Genomic DNA, 14,713 nt, shown 5'->3' with positions numbered 1-14,713 from the left:
TTAATAATGTTTGGTGATTATAGAGAACAGCTGAGAGTAGTTTTTATAAATAGATTATAGAAATGCATTTTTTCCCTGTCAAAGTAATAAATTATTTAATGTATTGAATTACAGTATTAACGCTGGCGGTCAATGTGAATGTAATATTGATGTTTTGCATGAGTTAGACAGGCCAATAGCCCAGATAATGTAAACATAGCTCCTCAGAAGGTCAAATGGCTGGTTTAAAGCTAATAAAACAATCCCAGGGAACATATTATTGGGATTAACATATTACAATGTCAGTTTTGGTTCTGATAACGCAGGTGTCACATTATCATTAGCCTTCCAGATGGAGAGTTTCCATAAATGCAGTCTAATAAATGACACGTAATTTAATTAAATGCATGTCTGCTTCAGTACATATTACATTTATACTGTAAAATGTTTATTTTAGTTCTCAGTCGAGGTCTAGATATTAAAAATACACTTGTTTGTAGAACTTACACAACACAGTAACATATGTATTTTTTAATACGTTTTACAAATCCAGACTGTTAACATTAATGTAATGATTTCATTCATAAGTTGAAAGTCATTGGATAACCCATTTGGATTATTGGATAACTAGTTGATCAGTATTCCTGTAATATGTGGGTCATTCATAGGTTTTTCAGTCTTAAAAGATATTCAGTGGTCCTTAAGCATCACTGGAGAACTCACAAATTGTTTGTTGTTGTTGTTGTTATACTGTATAATCATATTTGCCTTATCATACACTAGCAGGAGGAAATGTGTTATTATGAAGGCTAGAATTGCACAGTGCTTGGATACCTATTTACCCGTCAAGTGCCTGGGTAATAATTGATAGATTTCCTGAGAGGACAAAAAAGGGCCCAGATGGGGCCAGGTGGGTTATACCACAGTTGGAAACAGCTCACAGTGAGGTAAGAGACACAACTCGCTTGTTTAACATTTGGAAAGCTGTCCAGTTTTCTGACACCATGAAAGTTACACGGATTGTTTTGGCACTTATATTGTTCAGTCATCTACAGTGGACATCAGCTGCTCCAGGTGCAGGACTGCACACATGGGATAGATTTAGCAAACTTCCATATCCCGGTGACAAAGCCTTCCTCTACGATACTTTCCCTGACAAGTTTATGTGGGCTGTCGGCACCGCTGCCTATTCAATTGAAGGAGCCTGGGAGAAAGACGGGAAGGGTAAGTCTATCTGGGACACGTTCACTCGCGGAGGGACGCGGGTGTCCAGAGGCGACGTGGGTAGTGACAGTTATCACAACATCAAGGGAGACCTCCGAGCCCTGCAGCAACTTGGAGTCAGTCACTATCGCTTTTCTCTGTCCTGGTCACGCATTTTTTCTAACGGCACTAAAGAAAGTTACAATGAAAAAGGTGTGGAGTATTATAAAAGTCTAATTCGAGGACTGAAGGAAATTAAAGTGCAGCCCGTTGTGACTTTATATCATTGGGACCTGCCAGAGAGTTTGCAGAGCTTATTTGGAGGCTGGAGCAATTCGGTTATGGTGGAGCTATTCAGAGAATATGCAGATTTTTGTTTTAGAACATTTGGAACGGATGTGAAATTGTGGATTACCATTGACAATCCTTTTGTTGTGGCCTGGCATGGATATGGAACTGGAGTTGTGGCACCTGGTATCAAAAATGACTCCGACTTGCCTTTCAGAGTTGGGCATAATCTTCTGAAGGTAATTAGAGCCACATACTCAAATGGTTGTTATAAACAAATTTATATATACAAAAAGGAAAACAGATGAAATTGCTAAAATGCAAATGTTAATAAATGCTAATATGCAAAAATAAATAAATAAAATGTTATATTTCAATAATCAAATATAATGTTTATAATAATATATATTTTCATTGTAAGAATTATTGTAATTGCTGTTAAAACTCCAAAAAAAAATAAAGTATTAAAAAAGTGTGTATATATATATATATATATATATATATATATATAATATGTATATAATGTGTATAATTAATTGATATATTCCAATAATAAAATGTAAAGTTTATAAAAAATATATATTTTCAATATATTTTAATTGTGAGAATTATTGTTGTTGCTGTTAAAACTGCAAATAATAAAGTATTAATAATATTAATATGAAAAATATAATGTTTAAACATATAGAATTGTAAAAATATATATTTTAATTCAAACTATATATATATATATAATTTCAATATAAAAGTAAAAAATGTAAATGTGAAAAAATAAAGTTTGAAAATAAAAATGTATATATATATTGTTTTTATGCTGTTTAATTATGTTTGTTCAGTTTATATAATTGAAAGTGTGGTACACAGTACATGTTTTCCAAAAATAATGTATTGCCAATTTTTTTTTTTTTTTGTTCTTTTCTGACCTGTGTTGTCTGTTAGGCTCATGCAGCAGCCTGGCACTTATATGACGACCGGTATCGTTCCAGTCAGGGTGGGCGAGTGTCCATGGCTCTGGCATCCCACTGGATCAAACCTAGTAGAACCAGGCAGGAGAACAGCAAAGCCTGTCAGTGTTCTCTGGACTTCGTGCTCGGCTGGTTCGCCCGTCCGCTGTTTGTGGATGGAGACTATCCACCCTGCATGAAACGCAATTTGACCCACAGACTGCCATCCTTCACGGAATCTGAGAGCTTGTACGTTAATGGAACGGCGGACTTCTTTGCCCTGTCTCACGGACCCGCCCTTAGCTTTCAGCTGATTAATGACAGTCTGCGTTTTGGCCAGACAGAAGACCTGGGTCTAAGGATGCTGCTGTACTGGGTCCGTGCCGAGTACAACAATCCTCCCATCTTTGTGGTGGAGAGCGGCTGGTATGGAAGTGGCAACACGAAAACAAAGGATGCTAAACATATGTACTACCTGAAGCGCTTTATTATGGAGACTCTAAAAGGTACATGAATGAACTGAGAGTGTTTGATGAAACAATAAGGATAGAATTAAAGGAAAAAGAGCATATATGAGCCAGTATATGGCCATGTTGAGGTTATCTTTTATACCTGTATATCTTTTAATGGTTAAAGAAGCATTAACAATTCGCATTTCATAATCAGTAATTGATAACGAATAATATTTTTTTCTCTTACAGCAATCCGCTTTGACAGAGTAAATGTGATTGGCTACACAGCCTGGTCTCTGCTGGACGGGTATGAGTGGTACCGTGAATATGGAATACGACGAGGACTATTTTATGTAGATTTCAACACTCCTGATCTAAAGAGAGAGCCAAAGACATCTGCCACTTTCTATAGCAAACTTATAGAAAAGAATGGCTTCCCTCAACTGCCCGAGAACCGGCCTGCACAGGGCGTCTTTCCATGTGACTTTGCCTGGGGAGTTGCAGCCAATTCAATACAGGTAATTCAATACTGGTTGTCATGTTTAAATAATTCTTTAGTAAAAACAGAACGTTCTTAAAATTAAAAATTAAATTGATATATATATATTCAAAAATAAATATAATTCAATTTAATTTAATTAAAAGTGTGTGTGTATATATATATATATATATATATATATATATATTTTTTTTTTTTTTTTTTTTTTAATGTGTATAAATTCTATATATATTTATATTTCATATATATATATTTTTTACTCTATACAGGTAAAAAAAAGGTCCTGTAATTATTCTGAAATGTAATTTCCTTTTTTTTTTAACTAAAATTTTAATTAAATTATATCCTTTTTTAATATAATATATTTTTTAGATTTTTTAAAATATATTTTTTAATTTATATATTTTTATATTTATTTTGTAAAAACAACACTTTTTTTATTATTAAAAGTGAATAATATATATTAATTGTAACTCATTTTCATTTGAAATGTAAAAAAAAAAAAGGTAAATACTACATATAAATATAAATAAATGATACATATTTATACTCAATACAGGTAAAAGTTGCCCGGTAAGTCATGTTCAAATAACCTTTTATTTTTTTTTATTAAAAATGTAATTTAATTTATAATTTATATATATAAATTACTTTTTTTTTAATAACTTTTTCTATTAAAATAAAATTCATTTTAATTTGAAATGTAAAAAAGTAAATATTTAAATATGCTGGTTATCCCTTTTTAAGTTACAAAAAAAAAAAAAAAACTGATACAGTAGTTACATCTAACTGCACACATTTCATCAAAATAAAAGGAAATGTCTTTACTTTTGTACACTTTGGTCCAGCAAATCAAACTTACTTGATTGTTCTTGTTTGTCCCATTCAAAGGTCACTTTAACAGAGCTTAGATTCTGTGTAGATCATACGATGCACTTGACTTTTATCTTTGACCTTTGTTCAAACTTCAAACATTGATAAACGTCATTTGATATATTAAAAATGTATTTTTATTTAATTATTTTTTAACTCTGTCTTCTGATCCTGTTTTGAAGGTTGATACTATACCTACCCAGTTTGCTGACCCCAGTGTTTATGTCTGGAACGTTTCTGGTAACGGAGAGCTCAAAAAGGTCTCAGGTGTACAGGTGCCCCCTATGCGCAGAACACACCACTGCGCCGATTACGGCATCATCCTCCAGCAAGTGTCTGACGTGCACCGTATGCAAGTCTCACACTTCCACTTCTCCCTCAACTGGTCCTCTATCACCCCAACAGGCCGGGTGTCTGATGCTAACGAAACACTTCTAAGATACTACCATTGCTTTGTCAGTGAGCTACAAAAGGTTAACGTAACCCCTGTAGTGACCCTTTGGCACCACACAGGGAAACTATCCAGCTTGCCGGCACCCATTGAGGCCGATGGGGGCTGGCAGAGCGAGGAGACAGTCCAAGCTTTTGCAGATTACGCCAGGTTGTGTTTTCAGTGGCTAGGAGCTCATGTCAAGCTGTGGATCACACTGAACGAACCTAACGACGAGGATCTTGAATACACCGTGGGCCACCAGCTGCTCCGTGCGCATGCGTTAGCGTGGCACATCTACGACAGCGAGTTTCGCAAAACCCAAGGCGGTAAGGCATCGCTGGTTCTTCATATGGACTGGGTCGAACCTGCATTTTCTTTCAACAGGGAGGATGTTGAACCTGCAAACCGAGTCTTGGACTTTCGAGTAGGCTGGTTTGCAGAGCCCATCTTCGGTAGTGGCGATTACCCAGTGGTTATGCGTAGCTGGCTCCAACAGCGAAACAATATCGATCTCTTCAACTACCACTTACCCGTATTTAGCGAAGAAGATAGGCTGTTGGTTAAAGGAACCTATGATTTCTTCGCCATCAGCCATTTTACTACCTCGATGGTGTATGATGGAGTGGAGGACAAATACACCTTTAAGGACAAGCTGCAGGTACAGCTGATATCTGACGTCACCTGGATCATGTCTCCAAGACGCAACTCTCCTGTGGTCCCATGGGGTCTTCGCAAGGCACTGAATTGGGTTAACTCTCGATACAAAGGGGTTCCCATTTACGTGATGGCCAATGGTGTTCAAGAGGACATTGCTAGGTTTAAGGATAGCTTGCGTGTCTACTACCTTTACAACTACATTAATGAGGCCTTGAAAGGTAAGAAACACTTAGTCATGTGTTGGATTCCAATGGGTACATATGGATATTTTTATTGAAAATATAAAAAAAAAAAAAACAGAAAAAAAGGTAATATTGTGAAATATTATTGCTATTTAAAATAGTGGTTTTCTATTTTAATATTCTTTAAAATAGTATTTATTTCTGTGATCAAAGCTGAATTTTCAGCATCAGTCTTCAGTGTCACATGATCTTTTAGAAATCATTCTAATATGCTGATTTATTACCAATGTTGGAAATAGTTGTGCTGCTCAATATTTTTTTGGGAACCTGCAGTACATTTTTTAGCCTTCTTTGATGAATAAACGTTAAAAAGAACAGCATTTATTTAAAATAGAAATCGTTTGTAACAACATACAGTAGCGTTCAAAGTTTAGGGTCAGTCAATTTTTTCTTTCTTTCTTTCTTAGAAAGAAATACTTTTATTCAGTAAGGATGTGTTAAATTGAATAAAGTGATAGTAAAGACTGATATTGTTAGAAAAAGTTTCTATTTTGTATAAATTCTGTTCTTTTTGTTCATCAAAGAATCCTGAAAAAAGTATCACAGGTTCCATTATTAAGCAGCACAACTGTTTCCAAAATTGATCATAAATTAGCACATGAAAATGATTTTTGAAGGATCGTGTGACAGTGAGGACTGGAGTAGTGGCTGATGAAAATTCAGGTTTGTATCACAGAAATAAATTATATTTTAAAATATATTAAAACAGAAAATTGTTATTTTAATTGCAATAATATTTCATTATATTACTTTTTTCTGATGAGACTTATTTAAAAAAAACATTAAAATCTTATTGATTACAACTTATTAACAGCAGTGTATATTTTTATTTAGAGGCCTATGTAAATCAATGAGATCTCATAGCAGACCACTGATACTTAAAGATATACAAAAAATGTTTCTTAAAAGCCTTATGTATATCTAATATTCACATTTTAACATGATTTTTCTAAAATTTTCATGTGTAGCGAGATAATTTAGGAAAACTTGCTAATCGAAATTATATTGTATACAATATTGTGTTTTTTGTTAGCTCCATTTAAAAACATTTCTTATGAATTTTATTAAAATGAAAGGAAAGGTTAGTTATTCATATTATCTAAAATATTAAGATTAAAAATTAATTATACACTGATATTAAATGTAACTCAGGTATAATTAAACTTACTGTAAGTCAGCTTACTATTTGATTCAGTATTATTATAATTAATCTGTAATTAAATTTTAATTTTGTAATATTTATGGAGTGTCGTAGACATTGAATTTGACTATTTCTAATTGCTTAAAATATTATTTACATTTTTTTTCAGGTTTTTCCAGTACAGTAACCCACTTAGATAAGTTCTGATGACTCAAAGCAATGCCGTTTCTATTTAGAGGCGCAAAGCTCATGTTGTACGCACACATCCACACATGGCAGTTTAATTATTAAGCGGAAAACTAGGGAAACAGTTTGCTGATCTCAGGAAAACTAGCAAGCTGCTCTTTATCTGAGATTTGGAAACAATGTTTGTTTACTATTCCCAAAACGCCGTCAGGGCTCTATTTACTTTGTAATCTGAATTCGCTTTATAGTTACGGCATGAGTTCATGAGTTCATTTCAGTTGTTTTCTAACCTCTGATTTCTTGTTTTAGCATATACTCTGGATGGAGTCAATCTTAAGGGCTATTTTGCATATGCCTTCAGTGACCAGCGGGACCCAGGCTTTGGCATGTACGGTCACGTGCAGGAGGAGGTCATTTTAAAATCTTCATTGGGCCATTACAAAAACATCATCCAGCACAATGGCTTCCCTGCCCCAGGCACAGCTCAACAGCAGTGTCCCCATGCTCCAGTCCACGGCTCTGGCCGTTACATTCTCACCAAGCACCCCATCGTTGGCTTTCTCACTCTGGTGAGCTCTTGTATGCTGATCACAGTGTGCCTTGTTATCTACTACGGAGTCAAGAGGCACAAATTAATCACCAAAAAATGAACTCAAAAGGTTCCAGTAGACTCTTATGCCTTTAATTTATTTGTTCTAAAGGTTAGTTTGACAACCTACATACTACGCTTCTAACTCTTTCTTAAATCATAGTGCTTATGGAATTTCTTGAAGGAGACAACGGATGCCTGTTTTCCACAAGTTGGTATGTTTCTTTGGGGTCTTCATGAAATGTCCACAACATAATTATTATTTTAAATTCCTTAATGGTCATGTAAAACACCCTTTTTACCTTGTCAAAAACAACTCTGTGAATTTCGCATCCGATGTCTCCTTTAATGCATACTATGTGAACCTGTAAGACTTGGATAATTACTTAACTGCAGCTTTGCCATGTAAAAACGCTATTTATTTGTAAAAAAGTATATTTGCATTATTTGGTCAAGTTTGCACAAGGATTTGGTTTTTGCACGAATTGTGGGAAAAAGTATATTATTCTGTTATGACGTATTCAGAACCTTACTTTGGTTAGCTTAAGTAAGTAATGTCACAGAGGTCATACTCACATTGTCTAATATACAATACTTTATAATGTACTAAATAAATGTTTATTGTTGTACTTAATGTCATAGTAAACTTCTGTTACCTATAATCCATATGCACTATTTGTAACCCATTTTATTAGGTTATATTTACTTAAAAATTAGATTTAACTTTTCAAATATTCATATTTGCAATTTCCACTTCATTTGTGCTTTTTGTTGTCAATGTTTTGCTTACACTTGTTTGTTTATTCACATTTGTCCATGTGAAATTCTGTGCCTTTGTGTTTAGATTCCTAAATAGCAAGCCAGCGAGCCAAGAACATTTGAAATGGCTTTTATTATGAAAAACAAACAGTTAATATATCTTATTTCTTTTAGGCTACAGTGGCTCAGAACATAAAGTTGTCAAGTCCATCCTCCATAAACTTCTTGTAGATGGCCATGAATTTAGCTACAAAGGCCTCCAGGTGGTAGACTGCTTTGTTGCCCAGCTGCAGTCTGTGTTCGTAGTATGCGGCCATCTGAGCCACCTCAGCCTTCAAGTGTCCATCACAGTTACTTAGCAACTCTGTCACCAGGCCCTGGAATACCATACAAAGAAACAACATTAATGCAGTGACTCTTCAACATTTTTATTTAACCCTGGATTTTATGCTGTAAATAAGCAGCTGTACCTTCATGATGACTTCTGGCGGGATGCAGTGAGTCAGAAGTTCATACAATTGTCCCCGAACCTCCAAAAGTCTGCAAAAATTCAACAGACAGTTCAGTTTACATATATTCCACTTAAAACCAAAATTATTAAAATCGATCATAAAGTACAGGACCCAAAACCAACTGACATGTAGTTGAATTCAAGGTAAGCAACTTTAAACCATAAAAAGGACTTTGAAACCCTAAAAATGAACTTTTTAGCAATTTTAGGGCCTACGCTTTTATTAGCACTGGAAAAAAGCAGTAGATTTTAATTTTGTGCTTGTATTCATGTATGTTCTGACCTTTGAGGGCTCTGCTGGCTGACTATAGCATTAGCAGTCTCTCTGAGGAAAACTTCCCAGTCTGTCTCAGGGATGTCCTGGTCTGGAGAGAATGGATACCTGCAGGAAAATCAATTTGGGAACAGATTATATAAACTGTGGCATACACTTCAGGTGAGTTAGCTTCATTCAGAGACTTCATTTGTGATTATCACTGGAAAACTGAATAACATTAATCATTTATTTAGTTCTCTGAGATCTCTCTTCTTGCTGACTTACTGTTGAACTCTGCAGGCCTCACACATCAGCAGGGCTTTACGAAGGTTACGGCCTGATTTCTCGGCGATCTGTTTGGCTAGTTCAGGAGGAAGCAAAAGCCCCTCCTTCCTGCACACGCCTGACAGAACACTGCAGACCTGAAAGGACGAAGGTTAGGTTGTTTTCACATGGCAAGCACTACATACTTGAACACAGTTAAAACTTATGATGCTAATTTGTATGCGTTTTCAATAAATAAATAAGAAGTTTTCGAACAGTAAGATTTTTTTCAATGTTTTTTAAAGAAGTCTCTTCTGCTCACAAAGCCTGCTAAGATACAGCAAAAACAGTACAATTTTGAATGTTTTTTACTATTTAAAATAGCGGTTTTCTATTTTGATGTATTTTAAAGTGTAATTTATTCTTGCGATTTCAAAGCTAAATTTTTAGCATCATGCTGCTCAAAAAAACATGTATTATTATTATTATGTTAAAAACAGCTGAGTAGATTTTTTCCAGGTTTCTCTGATGAATAGAAAGAAGAACAGCATTTATCTGAAATAGAGATCTTTTGTAACATTATACATGTCTATCATCACTTTTAATCAATTTAAAGCATCCTTGCTAAATAAATTCATTTCTATCTTTTCTTTCCCAAAAAAACAAAATTATACTGACTTCAAGTTTTTGAATGGTATAGTGTATGTTACAAAAGCTTTTTATTTCATAAAAATGCTGATCTTTGGACCTTTACAAATAATCAAAAAATCCTGAAAAAAAAAAAAAAATTTTTTTTTACTCATTTGTTTTAAATATTGAAGGATCATGTGATGCTGAAGACTGGAGTAATGATGCTGAAAATTCAGCTTTGCATAACAGGAATAAATTACATCTTAAAGTATATTCAAATAGAAAGCAGTTATTTTAAATACTAAAAATATGTTACAATATTACTGCTTTTGCTGTATTTTGGATCAAATAAATGCAGGCTTGGTGAGCAGAAGAGACTTAAAAAAATAGTAAAAAAAAAAACTTTTGACTTGTAGTGTATTTAAGAAAGAATGCTTACCAAGCATGCATTTATGGTTAAAAAAAAAGGCAGTAATTTTTGCTTTTGCTCTTTTTAAATTACTTTTTGCTCTTTTTAAATTACTCATTACTCCAGTTTTCAGTGTCACACAATCCTTCAGAAATTAATCTAAAATGCTGATTTGGTGCTGAAGAAACATTTATCAATATTTTCAATGTTGAAAAGAGTTTGTATATTTTTGTGGAAATTGTCATGCTTTTTTTTCAGTATTCTTTAATGAATGTCAAAAAAATGTCAAAAGAACAGCATTTAGTTGAAACAAAATTCTTTTGTTACATTATACATGTCATTAATTTCACATTTACATGCTTGTTGAATAAAAGTAATAACTTCTAAAAAAAAAAAAAAAAAAAAAAAAAACTTCACCTCTTCCACACTTGGTAGGGGGACTCTCACAGCCAGACACCTGCTCCTGATGGGGGCAATCACTTTTGATGTGGAGTTACAGCACAGGATCAATCGACAAGTGGACATGTACTTCTCCATCGTACGGCGCAAAGCGTGCTGGGCGTCTTTAGTGAGACGGTCCACCTCCGTCAGTAGCACCACTGTGAAGAGATGAGACATTTTATCATTTCCACTACTCTTATATAAGTGTACTGATCATTAATATAAGATTATCAAATCTAAACACATCTCTTAGCTATTTACCATTTAGATTAATGATCTAACCTAATGAAAGAACAAAGCCAAACCTTTGAACTCCCTTTGCGCGCTGGACTGAATCTGCTGAGACTGGGCAACAGTTTTGATCAGCTCCTGGATGACCACCCGGTCACTGTTTCCAGCATCACTGCAGAAAACAAAGCAGGCATGAGGTTCTGCTAGTAAAGTCTCCCAACATACACTGTCGAGTCAATCTATTACATTACCTTGGATTCACCTCTAAATGGTAGTTGCTGGCAATTGTGTTGATCTCAAGTTTCTTTTTAGAAGGAGTCTACAAGAGACAAACCGTGATAGTGAATACTGTAATAGTTTAAATGCAAAAATAGTTTAATGCTTAATAGTTTTATTTATTTAATACCGTGATGGACTGGTGTTCAATCCTGAGTTTCTCGACCCCGGGTCCGTACAGTTCTCTGAGCAAACACATGATCCGGGTTTTCTTACCAGCACCAGACGGTCCATAAACCAACAAGTGTGGAAAATCACCACACTGGACCTGTCAAATTAAACAGTGAGAGATCATATTATCTAATTACTAATTACTAATTAAAGATAGTATGGCTAATAAGTGAAGCACATTTCAATCTATATCACAGCTATTGCAAACTATTGATGCTACAATGGTAAACAAGCTATTTAAAGTATTTTCTCCCAGAAACAGCGCAATAACGTACATAAAACAATTAATCGCATGAAGTAATTCATATTTAATTATTTATATTGACTCGAGACTAACGTAAACACCACTAACACCAGTTCGCTTTTTATGTAACGTTAGAGTCTGCTTTTTACCAGATTTTTGAGCTGGTTTGCTTGCTCCTTGTGGTAGTCGAGTTTAGCCAAGGACGATGGTCTGTATTTATCCACCCACAAACTCATCTTTCTCCTTGAATGACGAAAGTAACGCACCTCTGTAAAAATTAAACAATATTATGTTATTGTGAGCTGCCTGCTCCCGCGAAACATAAACCCGCGCAACTCGCTGTCAGATGGCAGCTACTGGGAGCGAAGAGGGACAAGCGCTTTCGCGTTTCGTAAAACTCAATGCATTGCAGCGCTCCGTACACTTCGGCGCCAATAAAATTTAATCAGAAATTAAAATAGATTGAATAAAATAACAGTTCGGTGGAAGTAACATTCTTGTTATGATATATGACCAATATTCAAGAAGGGTAGATTTATACAGTTCATTTATCCTGTAACTTGGTTTGCTAATTTAGTCCACGTTGTTATTTTAGACCTGTATGCCTTTTTTCCCCTGGTGAAAAAACCAGCATATGCTGGTAGGTATGTTTTGATGCTGGAATGCTGGTTAGGTAGGTTTTGATGCTGGTTTATGCTGGTCCTTAGCTGGTTTATGCTGGTCCTTGACCAGCAACATGACCAGCATAAATCAGCAAAGGACCAGCTTAAACCAGCATCAAAACCTACCTAACCAGCATTCCAGCATCAAAACACACCTACCAGCATATGCTGGTTTTTTCACCAGGGTCGTCCGTGAAATAGAAAAGCAGAATGAGTGTCTAAGTCACCATTCAGTTTAGTATCATTATAAGAACAAAATGTTATATAAAGCCCCTCTAAAAGAACCTTAAGAATATAGATAGGAATAAAATTCTGAAACAGTGCATGAAAGAAGAACATCAAGGCCTATTGTAATTGAAATCTAAAGACGCAAATAGATAAATGTGTATTTAACATGTTTTCTTCCACTGAAAGACATATTGAAACAGAACAGCTCAAACTCTCCAAATTGAGAGTGTCTTAAGAGATAGAGAGGGAGAAAACAAACAAACAAACAAACAAACAAAAATAATTTTACTTGTGTGTTTTGCCTAAACCTGAAACTATATAGTGAAACTTGGACATTTTGATATATATAAAGTTGCTTTTGCAATCAAATTCTACAACCGAAAGAGCTCAGTCTAGTAAATGTAAGACATCCATGTATTAAGAGCAGTGTAAATCTGCTTCATCTGCTTTCAGTAATAATACTTCCATTTTTGCTGAAGGCATTTCATTCTGCTCAACCGTTTGTTTCCCCACACGGAAATAACCTATATAAACATATATGTTTTAATATAGGTTTTGATATAGGTTTTTAATATATGTGACATATATAAAATTGGCCGTTTTCCTATATGTACATATATGTGCATATATGTACATATACTTGCATGTCCATAATGATGTCTAACTCAACTGTATTTCCTACCCCGCATTGGAAAATATACATTATTTTATATTTACACAAGACATTGTGAAATCACAGCATGCAAGTACATACTGTACAGGATAATCTCATTTTTTTCCCTTGTCAGAATTTCACAAATATTATTAGGCTCATTCTAATCCTAGGTAAACGTAATTTTGAGTTATGTTTTCTATGTTTCACAAGGTTCATACTTTATCCTGGGTATGCATTTGTAAAACAGGTTGATTGAAAGCATACAGCTAGCGACGAGCACATAGTTCAGTGACCTTTCGTTTGAGAAAATCTCGGAAAATTATGTTTTAGTTGCCTACAAAAGAAAAATAGCTAAAAAATTTTACCTAAATTGATCGCGTTTGCCTGACAGATATTTTTTATCTGATAGTTTGAAACTGGGCAGCTCTTGTGTCGTATGTATGAATATTTAATGAGGTAAGTTCTACGGTGGTTTATGATTGGTTGTCTATTGATTAAAGCGCTGTACTATTTGAAGCTGTAGTGTGCAAATGGGAATGCGTATGAATAATTAATGAGGTAACCACTGCGGCAGTTTATGATTGGTTGTCTGTTGCTTAACAACTCGCCGTATCGTTAAAAAACCTTATTATGTTTTCGTGTACGCTTTTAGCATGCAACTCGGTTTTAGCGCTACAATAAATTGGCTTTCAAAATCAAAAGTAAGAATGATCTGTTGAACCCAGGGTGTAAAGTGATATGCGCGGTTAAAAAAGGCGATAACCCATGATTAGTATGAAAGGCCACAATGTGCATCAGGCGAAGACCTTTTCCAACCGTAGTAATACTGTGGTATTCTCTAAATTGAATGAGCTGAACTGTATTCATATAAGGTATTCATAAATCTTGTCTTATTAAAGTAACTTTCATGTCCAACATGTCTTGCCTTCCATTGCGTTTACCTTAACCATAACTTCGCTATCTTTCTCTCGTTTTCTCTTTGACAGACTCCCCTTCCACTTAATGGCATGTAAACTGTATCCTCAGAGAACAACCTGATGTAACAGCAGTTCATGTCAGTGAGAATAAGGCACCATCCCAGAGGAAGCACTTCACTAACAGTTTTCTTATAGTCTTACACCATTAAACAGACATTTTCAACTTATTTGTTAATTTATTTATTTATTACATTTTTCATTGTAAACATATTTTGTCGACAGACTTTTGGATGTCCTGCTTCTGTGAATTTTGTAGTGATAGCACAAGTTTCTGGAAAAATCTCAACAAATATTTCATACTTAAGTGAATGAAAGAGCATTATAATTTTCATCTCAGTTTTTAGTATGTTGCAAAATGTAGTCATCTTAATAATATGAAGATTACAGCCCTATTGAGAAGTTTAATGGTACCTTTTTGAAGATTTTGGATTTGTTTCATCAAGTCACAGACAGATCAAAAACCTCAGACATGTGAAATGTCTGGTGAAGCTATGCAGCTTGGCTGAATTTTCC

At 34.6% G+C, this 14,713-nt stretch overlaps 2 protein-coding genes across 3 annotated transcripts; one reads left to right on the top strand and one right to left on the bottom strand.

The window, feature by feature from the left end:
- Positions 1–798: 798 nt before the first annotated feature.
- Positions 799–8,568, top strand: kl (klotho). Of its 2 annotated transcripts, XR_007828611.1 has the most exons (7): positions 799–926; positions 1,025–1,709; positions 2,410–2,920; positions 3,116–3,384; positions 4,421–5,546; positions 7,207–7,598; positions 8,420–8,568. XR_007828611.1 is itself a non-coding variant. In XM_051121510.1 (6 exons), exons 1-6 carry the CDS (start codon positions 880–882, stop codon positions 7,545–7,547), a joined length of 2,979 nt encoding a protein of 992 aa, XP_050977467.1. In that variant the 5' UTR covers positions 799–879; the 3' UTR covers positions 7,548–8,369. The 2 variants fall into 2 exon arrangements, 1 of the variants encoding a protein (XP_050977467.1); XM_051121510.1 differs by lacking the exon at positions 8,420–8,568 and having other exon boundaries at positions 7,207–8,369.
- Positions 8,360–12,034, bottom strand: rfc3 (replication factor C (activator 1) 3). The gene is made up of 9 exons (XM_051121511.1): positions 11,828–12,034; positions 11,394–11,531; positions 11,239–11,306; positions 11,062–11,159; positions 10,733–10,914; positions 9,298–9,434; positions 9,040–9,138; positions 8,716–8,785; positions 8,360–8,622 (listed from the first exon to the last, which is right to left on the bottom strand). The coding sequence occupies exons 1-9, from the start codon at positions 11,912–11,914 to the stop codon at positions 8,431–8,433; spliced, it is 1,071 nt and encodes a 356-aa protein (XP_050977468.1). The 5' UTR covers positions 11,915–12,034; the 3' UTR covers positions 8,360–8,430.
- Positions 12,035–14,713: the final 2,679 nt, after the last annotated feature.

This window comes from Labeo rohita, chromosome 10, assembly GCF_022985175.1.
Source record: "Labeo rohita strain BAU-BD-2019 chromosome 10, IGBB_LRoh.1.0, whole genome shotgun sequence".
NCBI lineage: Eukaryota > Metazoa > Chordata > Actinopteri > Cypriniformes > Cyprinidae > Labeo > Labeo rohita.
The sequence above is the reverse complement of the archived record's forward strand: the minus strand, read 5'-3'. Positions and strand labels throughout refer to the sequence as shown.